The following is a 14,350-nucleotide window of genomic DNA, read 5'->3' on the forward strand; positions in this document are numbered from 1 at the left end:
AAATTCTCCCTGTTCCATGCCGAGAATGACTGAGCGTAAAGATTCCATCTTGAAGCTGGGCACTCTGACCTGAGTGTTTAAAGCCTTGAGATTGAGAATCAGTCTGAACGAGCCGTCTGGTTTTGTCACAAGAAAAAGATTGGAATAAAACCCCAAACCTTTGAGAATGAGGAACCGGAATAATCACTCCGGAAGACAGAAGGGATTGAATCGCCTCTGTTAAAGCCAATCGCCTTCTTGGACATGACGGAAGCCCTGTGGTGAAGAACCGTCTGGGAGGAAGACCGAGCAGATCGATCTTGTAACCCTGGCTCACCACTCCCCAAATCCAGACATCGGTAGTGGACTGACACCACCGATCCCTGAACCGCAGAAGACGGGCTCCCACCACAGACGACAGTGGAGGAGCAAAAACCCCATCATGCAGACTGTTTGCGCAACGTCCAGCTGCAAAGCCGGCAGACAGACCAGGCCTGACGTCCCCGCTGCAAACCACCTCTAGGGGTGGATGTTTGACTTCTAGCGGATTGTCCTGAGGAATACTGTCCGAGACCTACCTGCGGAACGAAAGGCCCGAAATCTGGACATCCTCTGCTTGGGAACACTGACCGGGAGGAAAGTGCTCTTACCTCCTGATGCCTGACTAATAAAGGAATCAAGCTGAGGTCCAAACAGAACACCTCCCGAAAAAGGAATGGACTCAAGAGCCTTTTTGGACTCTACATTAGCCTCCCAGGACTTTAGCCAGAGAGTCCGACACGCTGCAACCACCAAGGCAGAAATGCGGAGCTCCCATCGTCCCCGCTTCCATAGCAGCTTCTCCTAAATAATCCGTTGCCCTCTGAATCTGTTCAGAGGATGGCCTGCCTGTCAACAAACCTTCTGACAATTGTTCCGACCAGCGATCAACAGCTTTGCTAACCCATTCTGATACCAAAGCAGGCCTCAAAGAAGCACCCGCTGCCACAAAAATGGACTAAAGGGTCTCACCCTTCCGGTCTGCACCATCTTTAAGAGTGGCCTGGTTAGGCAGAGGAATAGTAGTTACCTTTGCCAACCTCACCACAGCTGCCAACCTCACCACAGCTGCATTCACTTGAGGAAGCGTCTCCCACTTAGCAAGAACTTCAGGGGGAAATGGATAACACGACTGCAGTCGCTTAGACACCTGAAACTTCCTGTCTGGGGAAGTCCAAGATTTCAACAGCAACTCCTCCAAATGGGGAGAGGCCGGAAAAACCACTTCCCTCTTTTTGCGTCTTTCAAAAAGAAAGGATCCAGAAGCCTCAGGAATATCAAGTACCTGATGCACAGCCTGAATTAACTCTTCTACATTCTGACGATCAGGTGGAACCTCCACCAGAGAAGCAGCATCTATGTCAGAGCCCAACGGTAACTCACCCTATTCCTGGGAACCACAATCAGATTCAAGTTCCAGAAAAGATGCGGCCACCCACCTCCGCTTACGTGAGGAAGACGGTGTGGCCGACTGCATCATCCTCTCCAAGGAGGAAGAGACCGCTACCAGACCCTGTACTGAGGATGCAAGACCCTGCACCCTGGCTGGTTCAACAGACTGCACTGGAGCAGCAACAGGCAAAGCCTGAACTAAGGAAGCAGAATCAGAAGACTGAGCAGCCCGAGACTGTACCTTCTGAGCAAACAGTTCCACTGTATTAAATAGAGACCGAGCCCAAGCAGGCTCCTCCGTGTTTGAACAGACAGCAACTGTTTCACCAGGAGTAGTCTCCGTGGGCCGACAGGACACACACAGAGCCTGTGTTCCTGGCTGCCCAGACGGTAACTTAGCATGACATACAGCACAGGTGAAACTTTACATAGTAGCACCAGCCCTGCTACGTGAAGATTTTTCCCTCTCGGACATGTTAAAAGAAGGGACAAAACAGTACAGTGAAATACACACAATACAGATAACAAGCAGCACACAAACAAGACAAAGTGAGCCTGCAATACAGCCAAAAGCTCTTTAGTGTGTAAAAAAATACAAAGGCTAGACACCACCCCCAACCCTTTACCTTACAGTATACAGGATACAGGATAGAAAAGGGGAGAAGCAGGAGCTTTTGAAATGGCTGTCTATTCTGGTGTCTACACATGAGGAGTGAAAGACTACCACGGGGGAAGTGCCGAGGAGTAAAACACTCTCTACCCCCTCCCCCCCCCCCCCCTCAGGGCCCAGCTCTGGATTGACTAACGTCTAAGACAAACAACTCAACCAATCCACAGCCTAGCAGGGCTCACTGAGACAGTGACCCTTGCCTGACCCTGTTCCCTGAGCTAAAAATAGAACCTTATCTCTACAGAATTAGACTGCTTTTAGTAAAAAAACAGCCAGCTCAGGGAACCCACTGCGATTTCTACGGTCTCTCTCTCAGCACTATGCCAAGAGAGTTTCACTTACCTGTTGCCAACCCTCCAGACGCAGTGTGTACAGACAGCATGCTCTCTGTACATGGACAGACCCCAGCCACAAACTGGGTCTGGCTCCAATGGAGGGTTCATTTCGGCAGAGGGAGCAGGAAGAAAAGGAGGACCTACACGGCACCTCCGCTGCCCCCCCCCCTCCTGCAGACAGCGCACAGACATCCGTGCTGTGCGCTCCACAGACCTCCCCCATCACTGCCTCACACTCTCCCCGCCGACCGCAGCCGTGGGAGAGCAGAATGAATGACCTTGCAGAGGAGAGTCTGAGTGACATCCGACCACGCGGCTCAGCGAGCCACCGGCTGTCAGAACTCGGAGACCACAGTCTCCGCTACTCATTAAAATAATAAAAGCATAGAGAATAGAAAAAAAAAAAAAAAAAGTAAAAACGGCTGCTAAGCAGCCCCGCGCACAGCCCGCTTCGCCGGGCACTTGAACTAGACTGACCTCTAGCAGGAAGTGGGGTATAGCGGGGGTGGAGCCAGAGCTTTAGTTTTAACTGAAAGTTAAAGTGCCAGCGTTCGCCTGTCCTACTCTATACCCAAGGTCCCGGTGTCCCCCAATGGATGAGAGAGAAAAGACGATCTCAGCAAAGGTCTTGCTTTATCAGCACTCAACAGCATTGAGTGTTTTCTTATATAGCAAGTTGGCTTCATAGGATCTGAATATTTGCTTCTTTCAAGCAGTGAAGAGGATCCATCCTTTATGGCATCCCGGGATCTCAACACCGAGATGGACGACACTCAAGGTGGTGTTCTTAGTGGCAATTACTTCTGCTCATAACGTTAGAAAGGAATCCTTGCACTACAATGCGAGTAGTTCTGAGTGGCTACATGGAGACACATTCTACATTAATAATTGGTCGTACTGCAATCCTTTTGTCCATAAACTAGTGATGAAAAACAAAACTGTACTCGTTGGATGAAAAAATGAACATTACTGTACACAAGTCCAAGACAGGTGGAGGATTTAGGAGCTTTGAACAACCATTTGTGGTTCCTGCAGGGCTTCAGAAAGGGAGTTTTGGCATGTCAGGTTAAAGGGTGTAAGGTGCCAGAGATCCTGAGGGCCCACTTACACAGTAGCAACATCTTGGGAAAGAAAGGCTTAGGGCCAGATTTACTAAGCTGCGGGTTTGAAAAAGTGGAGATGTTGCCTATAGCAACCAATCAGATTCTAGCTATCATTTGTTTAGTACATTCTACAAAATGACAGCTAGAACCTGATTGGTTGCTATAGGCAACATCTCCACTTTTTCAAACCCGCAGTTTAGTAAATATACCCCTTAAGCTCCAGCAAAAGAGCTTTGCAAACTAGCTGAATGGACAACTATCCATACCATATTCAGGAATTATCTTGATATTGTAACCTCTACTGCAGATGTGCTCAAACGCAGTCCTCAAGAGCTACCAACTGCTCATGTTTTCAGGATTTTTTTTAATCATGCACAGGTGACAATTATTTTTCTTGGTCAATTATTCTACCATTTGAAAGATGTTCTTCACACAGCCACTAATAATTATGCTTACTGTTAATTCTTTTTCCACCATAGTTTCCTAATTTCCCACTCATGCTTATTATATTTTTTCACGGCGTGACAGTCTTCACGGGAATCTGTCATGGGGGCACACCTTCTACATTTCCAGCGCCAGTGGCGGACACCCACCACAGACGTTTGGACACAAGGAGTTGTGTCCCAGGGCTGTGTCATTGACTTAGTTCACTTTCCACCACGAAGATTCTTCACCAAACCTACCCCCCTTTTGTCCCTCGGGCGCAAGGCACTCCAGGAAGCAATACAAAATTTGGTAACAGCCAGGGTCATTGTTCCTGTACCCTCACAGGAAAGAGGTCAGGGGTTTTACTCCAGTCTTTTCCTAGTACCAGAACAGGACGGGTCTCTGCATCCAATTTTAAGCCTACAGTCTCTGAACAAGCAGGTTTCAAAATTTCAAAATGGAGTCCCACCGAATTTTCATCGCCGGAATGGAGCAGGGAGACTTCCTAGCCTCCATAGACATCAAGGATGCCTACCTCTTCAGATTCAGTCGGACAATGCCACGGCCGTGGCATATTTAAATCACCAAGGAGGGAAATCGCATTGTAGGGGCCATGCAGGAAACAGCCAGGATCATTGTATGGGCGGAACACCATGTACCCCAGATATCGCCCGTTAACATTCCAGGCGTGGAAAATTTGTAATTTTTCCTCCATTAACAAAAATCAGTGTTCCAATTAACTTACTTGTGGGCAAATATTTGCTCTGCGCTGTTCTAGGTACTCTTACGTTTCTGATGATTTAAACATACAAAAGACAAATTCATAAAATGCACACACAAATAGGCAATTAGTACGTTTTTACCTGTGTGTGTGTGTCTTGTGATTCTTGATCAAAACTATGAGATTCTGCGTCAGCAATATCTTCAGTCAAGATCTCCTCCTTAAACAAAACAATAAAACTTAATGGACAACTTTAAAAGGTAAAAAAAAGTTAAAATGGTGAAATAAGTTTGGATGCATAGAAATGTTCATTCTAAATTACTTTTCTTAAGAAAATCTAATTGTTAGTGTATTCTATTTTTAGAATTGTTTTTGGTCTATAACTACTTACATCTCTCATGTGACAAAACAGGTGTCTGTCAGTCACAAGCAAACAAGATCTTGCACATCAAAGGTAGCCCTATTCAACTCACAGAAACAGAAATACATGATCACAAACCTCTGGTTCCACTCTCTGCACACTCCGAAGCTTCTTATTTACAGGCAAGTCTGACTCTTCGACTGTTTGCTCAGAGTTCTCTGTAGAGCTCTCTTCTTCTTCCCGTTGACGCTTTGGCATTGAAGATGTGGGTACTGCTGGAACTGAAATTATGTTTTTTTTTTTAGGAAAATGTAACCTAAAGTATGCTTCTTTCATTATTTGACATTTTGGAATGTTTTATTTGTCGCAAACTTACACGTGTTAAATAACGACGTAGAAGTTGATGGCCTCTCCATAGGTGCACTTTGAACAACTTCTACAGTGGGTTCTGGAGCACAAGGTTCTATAGTTGCATGTGACTGCTGTGTAGGCTGAACAAAGGCAGTTTGTTGTTGAACAGCTGGTTGTGAGGGCTGAGATAGGGATGATTGAACATTAGGGCTAGTGGAACGAACAGATCCACTAGTGCTTCCAAAAACAGGAACGTGCTCCAGAAGACCTTCTGACTGTATAACTACATGAAAGGAGAGTTGTCAAAAGAAAAAAACACATCAAACATACTGAATTCTGACAATATATATTTATACAGAAAAGGCAATATGCATACATTAAAACAATTATTGCACATGTATTTTATAGTAGACCACATTAGAATACAATACACATACCTTCTTGTGTTTCCACTTGGGTTGTAGGCATGACTGTAGCTGTGGGTGTAGTAGTGGGAGTAGACACTACAGCAGGAGTTACCATAGGGCGAATGCTAGCTCTCGGTGGTCTTTGTGCCGTAGTAACTTTGCTTGGTGTAGCCACAACTGGAGTTGGTTTGATATTGGCAGTTGGCGGTTCTGTCATGCTGGCCCTGGAAGTTTAAATAAAACCATGCCAATATTTGTGAGCTATTCTGACAAAGACGACCAAATCTTTCAAATTCTTGGGAAAAAAACTTCTACTATGTATTAGAGCACTCCTAAACAAACCCGCTTTCCCACCCCCATGTAATAATGGACCGATATGAAGTTACATAAATCACCTTGTTCTCCTCCAACTCATTGCAGTAATCCACTACAGTCATGCAATTTGGTTTTCGTAAGGAGTGTTTTATCCAGAGTGCAAAGCAAACGAGCTTACTCTGCCATTTGCTTTATTATATTAAACAAGTTTTTATTTTACTTTTAATGTGGGAACATATTCCAATGTTAAGTATATAATCCATGCTGCTTTGTTCTAACACTCTATGTTCGGCTTACACTACTGTGCAGTTTACTAATAGAATACTTCCCGCTAACGTTTTGTGGAATTTATGTATCCTTGAATTGTTTTTACATTCTTTTACAAGCTTAGTTCTTAAAGGGAATGTAATGGCAAACGTTGCTCATTGAAAACCAAACTAAGCCTTATATCTCTGTCATATCCATTTGGGGGACACTTATGGGCTATAGAGGGCGTTATGCAGAGAGTATGGCACTAAAAACAACAACTTGTCTGGCTTACTGCTCCCAGGCTCTCCGGTATTAATGTGTGTCCACAGAGTAGGGCACTTTTTAGTGGTTTCTTTAAATGTTATTTCTTATTTTTACTAGCAGTTTTCTGTGGGAGAACACAGCAAACAGTGGCCCCAACAGCACTTCCATGCCACCCCCCACCCCCCAGCTCTCCAACGATGGGTTGTTGGTGAAAGGTCACCTGCTTGGCTACATTACAGCAACCAGAGACTCAGCAGCTGCACCAAGGTAGCATCAGACCGCGCTAAGAGCCATGGAATGCAGCCCCAGTCTCCCCCAGTGCGGAAAAGATGAGGCTGCGGTCCTACCAGCTATCAGACGAAGACTCCACAAGCAGGGAGGACACAAAGATTTAGGTATCCACAGGAAAAATAGCCTGGAACAGGGCTGTGGCAGTTACAGCTCCCACCAAGGACTAGTGCAAGGCAAGAACCAGTCACTATTGGGGCTGGGAATAGGGAAGATTGTGTTTGCTTCTCCAGAAGCCATCATCCTTTTTGCAGGGTTTTCTGTCAGAGAAGTCCGCCATTTCTTCACTAACCTGGTGCCTGGCCACTCTGCATGTGGGAAAAGTTTTTCACTGAAGGTTGATTGTATTTTTATACTGTTTTTGTCATTACTGCAGTCACTGTACTTTACCTCAAGTACTGTACTGTTTTACATTGAGTACTGACCCATTTACTACTCTGCCACTGGACTCTCTGAATTATGTTATGGAGTACTGACTTGTTTAGCTTTATATAGGCACTTTTAGTGCAAGACTAATGTGATAGAAATAGATAGATAGACCCTATTGTGGCAGCGCAGGGACCTTCTTGAATGCAAAACCTGGAAAGATTGATTCAGGGGCTGGTTAGGGAGTCGTCGTCTTTGGTTAATCTGTAATAGACTGTCATCCAGAAACCACGCAAGTGCCAGGCTCCTCCACTGGTCCATTTGTTAGGCATGTTTCAGAAGAGTGCTTCAATATGGAATTGCCTGATACAAGAGGATTATGAGGCCCTAACTGCCTGGGAGGACGATTTCCCCCCAATAGAAGGGGTTTAGGATCTCATTTTATTTGACCGACAGACTCTGGACATTCAGGAAATAGAACGATTGTGTCCAGAAGTTTCTCTATTCAAAACGAAAAACAACCCATTTCTTTCCCACTGCCAATTTAGAGCTCTGGTCTGGCGACAGCACGAAAAGGTATTTACAAAGGTGATGGCAGTCATGGCAGTGCTCTTACAGTCCAAAAGGGGCGACTGTACACCGCATCTAGACGACCTCTCAATAAAAGCGATCTCTGCCCCTCTTCCTCAGTCCCACTTGCGCTTGACAGTGGAGACGCTGTAATCGCATGGAGGGATCATAAATTGGAAAGAGTCCAGTCTTGTCCCTGCAAAGTGCATGATTTTTGTCGGTCTCCTATTCGACACCAGGTGTCAGGTGTTTTCACACAAGCAGAAAAATCTGGCAGTTCAGAAGTCCCCTAGCTATAATGGAGGCAGCCAGGATCATGCACAGGGCAGATCATCATCATGTTTTGGCAATCTCTGCTGTTTTCATGCCAGGGTGGACAATTAGGAAGCAGACTTCTTAAGTCGCCATGTCAAATCATCTCAGGGAATGATCCCTTCATCTGGAGGTACTTGAACAGATTGTGGAAAGGTGTGGACAGCTGATGGTAGCCATGATTGCCTCACTGACTAACCACAAAGTGGCTTGGTATTGTGCAAGAACCAATGATTAACAGGTATTCCCTACAGGAAACCTTGACTGTTCCCTGGAGATACTTAGCTAGTGTATATTTTCGCTCAGATTCCCATGTTACCTTGGGTGCTGAAAAAGGCCAAGAGGGAAATTGTGTTGGTAATTCTGCTGCCACCAGACTGGCCGAGGTGGTCATGATACATCGATCTTCACAGCATGCGAAAAAAAACTCCATGGAGACTTCCACTCAGTCTATCTTCTAAGCCAGGGTTCGTTTTTCAGCCAGGACTCGGCACGGCTTTGATGTCCTCGCGGTTGAAGCCATGATTCTCTGTAAAAAAGGTATTTGAGAAGGTCATCCTGACCATGATTAGTGCCAGGAAAGTAGCGTCTCCCAAAAATTATTACCAGGACTGGAAGACAGACATAGGTTGGTGTGAAGGGCGAGGTGCTCCCATCACTTTCTAAGTGGCTCGTTTCTTGTCCGATAGGAAGGCCTGGACAGGGTACAGAAATTGGCCTCAATGTTCAAGCCGCGGCTCGGTCCATCTTTTCCCAAAGATGACTGGCTGTTCTGCCCGACTTCCAGACCTTTCTCCAGGGAGTTCTTCATGTGCAACTACCATTTGTTCCACCAGCAGCATCATGGGACCCGAATTTGATTCCTTCTGCGATACACAAGTCACATTTCGAACCTCTGTTCAGACCTCCCTGCAGCACCCCTTCATTCATCCAGTTGAGCCTTAGGATCTCAACTTGGTGCTCAATGCGCTCATCCATACACTATTTGAACCTCTAGAGTCGGTGGATTTGCACCATCTCACTTGGAAAACGGTATTCCTCTTAGCCATTTCATCAGCTCGTAGAGTGTTGGAATTAGTAGCGCTCTGTTGCACTTCAACAATTTTCCACGAAGATGAGCGATTCGTCGCACCAAACCCTCCTTTGTTTCGAAGGTTGTGTCCAGGTTCCACTTAAATCAGGAGATTGTGGTTCCGGCTTTCCGGCCTCAACCTTCTTCTTTCTCCACTTCGAATGACGATTTGCGCTTGCTGGATGTGGTTTGTGCTCTTCGGTGTTGTGAACTTCTGTCCGTAAGACTAAGGATCTTTTTGTTCATTATGATGTGCAGAAGAGAGGTTGTCCGGCTTCCAAACAGTCACTTGGCCGCTGATCACTTCCACTATTAGACTGGCTTATGCGCAAGCATCTCTGCCTGTCCCGGTATCATTAAGAGCTCACTCCACCAGAGCGGTTGGCGCTTCTTGGGTGGCGCGTCATGGAGCATCGGCGGAGCAGCTACATGATCATACATTCTCTAAATGCTACAGGATGCAGGGCTTTGCATCCTCTGATGCAAGGTTTGGGCGCAAGGTATTGCACGTAGTCATTCAAGAGCATTCCTTCCCTTAAAGGCAGCTTTGGGATGTCCCCAATGTATCGCAGTGTCCCCCAATGGTAGGAAAGAGAAAATAAGATTTTTTACTCACTGCAAAATTGATTTCTCTTACTCCATTGGGGGACACTACACCCCCCCCTTGCTCTGTAAATAGTTCTGCTGTGTGAATTTCATGCTTATATTCTTTCTCCTATAGGGCTCCCTTTCCTCATACACTTGGTTAGTCTGGTTAGTCAAAACTGAGGTATCCATAGGAGAGGGGCATAGTAGGGGAGGAGAGAAGATCAAAGAAGTTGATCAGTGCATAAACTCCTAGACCCACTACTCTAACCCTATGTCTCACAGTGTCCCCCAATGGAGTAAGAGAAATCGATTTTACAGTGATTATAAAGCTTTTTTTGTACTCACTGTAAAATTCATTACTCTGAATCCATTTAGAGGTAATCCCACCCTTCTGTTCTGATGGTTTTGGTTGTATGGTTCTTGCTTGAGTGTTACTTTAGTCCTATTCTTAATGCTTCTGTATAGGGGCAAGGGGGTTTGCAGGCCAGGCAGGTCATCAGTATTTTAAGTGCCTAACTCACAGCACAGCGCCCTCTATAGCCCATGGTAAGTAGTGTACCCCAAAATAGGATTCAGAGAAATGGATTTTACAGTGAGTACAAAAAAAAAAAAAAAAAAAAGGCTCTAAACTAGGAGAACTCACAAAGCTGTAAATTAGCAGTGGCATACCATGTCTAATGCACAAGAACACTTCCACTCAAACTCCAAAAAGCACGTGCTGTGGTGCTTTGGTTTGCCATGTAAAATACTTTGCATTAATTTATAAGTATTCCATTTATGGCCAAAATTGAGGTAAATATTTCCTTGCACACAGTAAATGTTTTTGTTACTTACATTCCTCTTTCTCCAGGTGCTGCAGTTGGTTTAACGGTAATCTGTCTCTGCTCTGGAGCCTAAAAGAAAATCAGAGCTTACTAAAGCTAGTGATAAATAACAAAATTAAAAAAAAAGTTCCATCTAAATATCAATAATGCTTTACTTTTGTGGGTTCCTGGGTCTCATCCCTTTGTTCATGGTGTCGTTCTTGCTGCTCACGCAACTCTCTCTCCAGGCGACAAATACGTCCTTCATATTGCGATTTCAAAGCACTCATGCGAACTTCCAGCTCTTCCCTCTGTTGATCTATTGTAGAATTCCTCTGTTTCAACTCTTCGTTTTCATTTGTTAGTTGTTCCTTTAATGCTATTTAAGAACCAGAAATGATTAGTGATGTCTTCATGCAGCATTGATTTCAGGAATACATTTTTTTTTAAACTGCCATTTATCAAACAAACTATTTGCAGTACCTATGACCGAATAATAAGATTTTTGTATTTACGTAAAATCCGTTTCTCTTAGTTCATTGGGGGACACTGGGGACATTGGGGTATAGAGTAGGATAGGGCAAACTGGCACTTTAAACTTCTGTTCTACTAAGCCCTAGCTCCTCCCCCTCTATACCCCACTTCCTGTTAGACTCAGTTTATGTTTAACCAAGCAGAAAGTGGAGATAGAGAGAAAACAAGGAGAGAAAAGAAAAAAAAAAAAAACAACATTCTCTTAAGACATGTCAAACAGTAGGAGAAACCAGAGTGTTAAGGGTGGCCGCCCGGTGTCCCCCAATGGATTAAGAAACAGATTTTACGCAAGTACAAAAATACCATTTTCTCCATCCTCCTTTGGGGGACACCCCAAAGCAGTCTCACAGGAGGGAACGATCAGGAGAAACGGCACGAAGCACCTTTCTTCCAAAACCTGCATCCTTGGATGCAAAGACATTAAACTTGTAAAACCTAGTGAATGTGTGTACAGAAGACCACGTGGCCACCCTACACAGCTGTTCACTGGAGGCACCATGCCGAGCCGCCCAAGAAGCATTTACAGACCTAGTAGAGTGCGCCCGCAGATTATCTGGGACAGGCTGCCCAGCCCCACTATAAGCCTGACGGATAACAGCCATAATCCATCTAGCAATAGTCACCTTAGAAGCTGGCCACCCTCTCGTGATCATCATAGAGAATCAAAAGATCCTCAATCTTGCGCATGTTCTGAGACCTTCGCACATAAATGCGTAAAGGCTCGGACAACATCGAGATAACGAATAGAATCATCTTTTTCCAAAGACCTAGAATTAGTCAGGGCAGGAATGACTGTCTTGATTTAAATGAAATCTAGATGCGACCTTGAAAGAAAAGGCTTGGTTTGAAGAACTGCCTGGTCTTCATGAAAAACAAGAAGAGGAGACTTGCAAGATAAAGCAGCAAGCTCTGAAACTCTTTGTGCCGTAGATATGGCCAAAAGGAAGAGAGTCTTCCAGGTCAGAAATTTGAATTCCACTGTATTCAAAGGTTCAAAAGGCGGATGCTGTAAAGCATTCAACACCAAATTCAAATCCCATGGTGCTACCGGAGGAACATATGGAGGTTGTACATGGAGTACGCCATGAAAGTGTTCACATCAGGAATGACAGCGAGACTTCTTTGAAAGAAGACCGAAAGGGCCAACACAAATGCCAAATACTGTTGGCATTTATGTGGTTATTAAATATATTTTTAATATTTTAGTATATATATTTTTTATATGTATTATAAATTATGTATACACACACACACACACACATTCCATGTAAGACACTGATGTTTTTGTTTGTTGTTTTTTTTATGTGTCTAAGAATTTGTGTTAAACGCAATGTTATATGCTAATTTATTACCTACTAATTGATAGGAACGGGGAAAGTCAAATACTATCTATAGAGCATAAGAATCGCTGCTTAACTAATTATTCTGGCATTCTTTACATATACAGTCTTGCAATGTTTGCAGATGATTATTTTAACTGGTTTTGCACTGTGGATGTTTAGCTGAATGAACACCAGGTGTAGATTATTTTAATTAAATGATGGTTGGCTATATAAGGTAACCTTTGTAAGTGTTTGAATTCTATCTCCGATGAAGTTACCTGATGGTAATGAAATGCGTCAGATGGCTTTTTAATGGTTCCTGCGATTGCTGCCAATTTCTAACCAAGCAGCTTTTGTATATCCTGTCGGCACGGACATTTGGGTGTTCATTATTACTTAATAGCGACTTGGGACTCCATTCCAAACATCTATACACTAATATTGGACAAGTATATTATTGGCAATCCGGAATTCACCTTCAGATTCAGGGTGGGTGAGACGCCGCCACTTACACGGAGGTTATAGAATAATTAGCACTCGCTATTAAGGCATAAGCATCTGGGATTTTTTACAACTACTCATTTATTGAGAATTTGGAAAGTTGCTGCAGTAACAAAGTCAGACGTTACATCTAACATCCAGGGATCTGGTAAGAGACTATTTTGACTGTTGCAGCTCATTCATTGTTATCCCGGCTTCTATCATTTACCTGGTCACAGGTAAGAGACTGCCTTTTCTGTTATACTCTGTGGAACTATCCTCCTTATTTGTGTACTCATTTACTCGGTTACATGAACCCTATTGCTATACAAGATCAATTGCTCTATATTTAACATCGGAACAGGATCGAGGAACAATAAGTGGTATGATCCTACATACCACAACACCCCGCTGACACAAAAATTATCAACTGGCTTAAAGGATCAATCAGATCGTGAGATATTAAAATAGGTGCACCTACATATTTTGTGGATTTTTTATAATATAGTCATTGTTGAGATTCCATTACTGTTTGATATTTAGTAGCGATATCACAGTTTAGATTTGTTTTTTTATACATGTTTAATAAAATCTATTTGAATATTCACAGTAGTTTAACAGTTCATTGTGGCTTGAGATGCAATTGCGTTTTTTTGGTTTCTCCATCTGACCCCTGCCCCGATTGGCTACTACTGGTTTAAATATCTGTCAGTTTCACTCTGCCTTTGCCAGTAATAGCGTTCACGTGCTTGCTTCTCCGTGCTCCTGGTTTTATGATTAGTCTGCAAGTTTCCTGATTTATACCAGTTGTGATCTCTGCCTGGATACTGACCTTGCTTGTTTGCTGGTGACCCTGACTTCTACTTGGATTCGGACTCTGCCTTTACATCTGAGAGATCTCCTTCCATCTGCAGGATCGAGGTGCCAGCTATTCGCTCCAGACTCACCTGTGTCTGCAGTGTTTCATAGTACAGATTTGCTGCTCAATCTTGCACCAGCATTTTCCCTGACACGATGCTGCTCTCTAGCTCTATCTCCCACAGGCCACAGCTGGTACTACACCATCCTCTACTCCACACTGCCAATCTGTAATACTGGTGGAGCTTGGTACTGCATCCTCTTACTACTCAAGTGTTCCTGCTTTATCTGGTCCAGAAGTATCTCTGCTCAGCATCCCACTGTCAAATCCTCTGTGGTACCTACCTACCGGAGTTGCATCATCACTATTCGAGAATAAGTCCCTGGGACAATAGCGTACCCACAAACATATCTGGTTCTATGGGAAAGGGGGTTGCTATAGCTGAAGCTCTCGTCAACAACAGGTTCTGATAACTCAACTCGTAGGGTCATTCGTGACATTATAAACGGCCCGCATACTTGGGATTTACTCCCATGTATCCTAT

The 14,350-nt window shown here is 44.2% G+C and overlaps 1 protein-coding gene across 3 annotated transcripts in view; it reads right to left on the reverse strand.

Annotated features, from left to right (window-relative positions):
- TPR (translocated promoter region, nuclear basket protein) overlaps positions 1-14,350 on the reverse strand; it is a 148,138-nt gene that overhangs the window by 29,182 nt on the left and 104,606 nt on the right. For 2 of the 3 annotated variants that reach the window (XM_075182673.1, XM_075182671.1), the window contains exons 34-39: positions 10,788-10,990; positions 10,643-10,701; positions 5,815-6,008; positions 5,403-5,660; positions 5,165-5,307; positions 4,808-4,885 (exon numbers count right to left, since the gene is read on the reverse strand). In XM_075182673.1, the coding sequence (XP_075038774.1) occupies positions 4,808-4,885; positions 5,165-5,307; positions 5,403-5,660; positions 5,815-6,008; positions 10,643-10,701; positions 10,788-10,990 (935 nt within the window). The remainder of the gene's footprint in view (positions 1-4,807; positions 4,886-5,164; positions 5,308-5,402; positions 5,661-5,814; positions 6,009-10,642; positions 10,702-10,787; positions 10,991-14,350) is intronic. The other variant, XM_075182672.1, reaches the window with a different exon arrangement.

The sequence above is a fragment of the Mixophyes fleayi genome, chromosome 8, assembly GCF_038048845.1.
Source record: "Mixophyes fleayi isolate aMixFle1 chromosome 8, aMixFle1.hap1, whole genome shotgun sequence".
Taxonomy (NCBI): Eukaryota; Metazoa; Chordata; class Amphibia; order Anura; family Limnodynastidae; genus Mixophyes; species Mixophyes fleayi.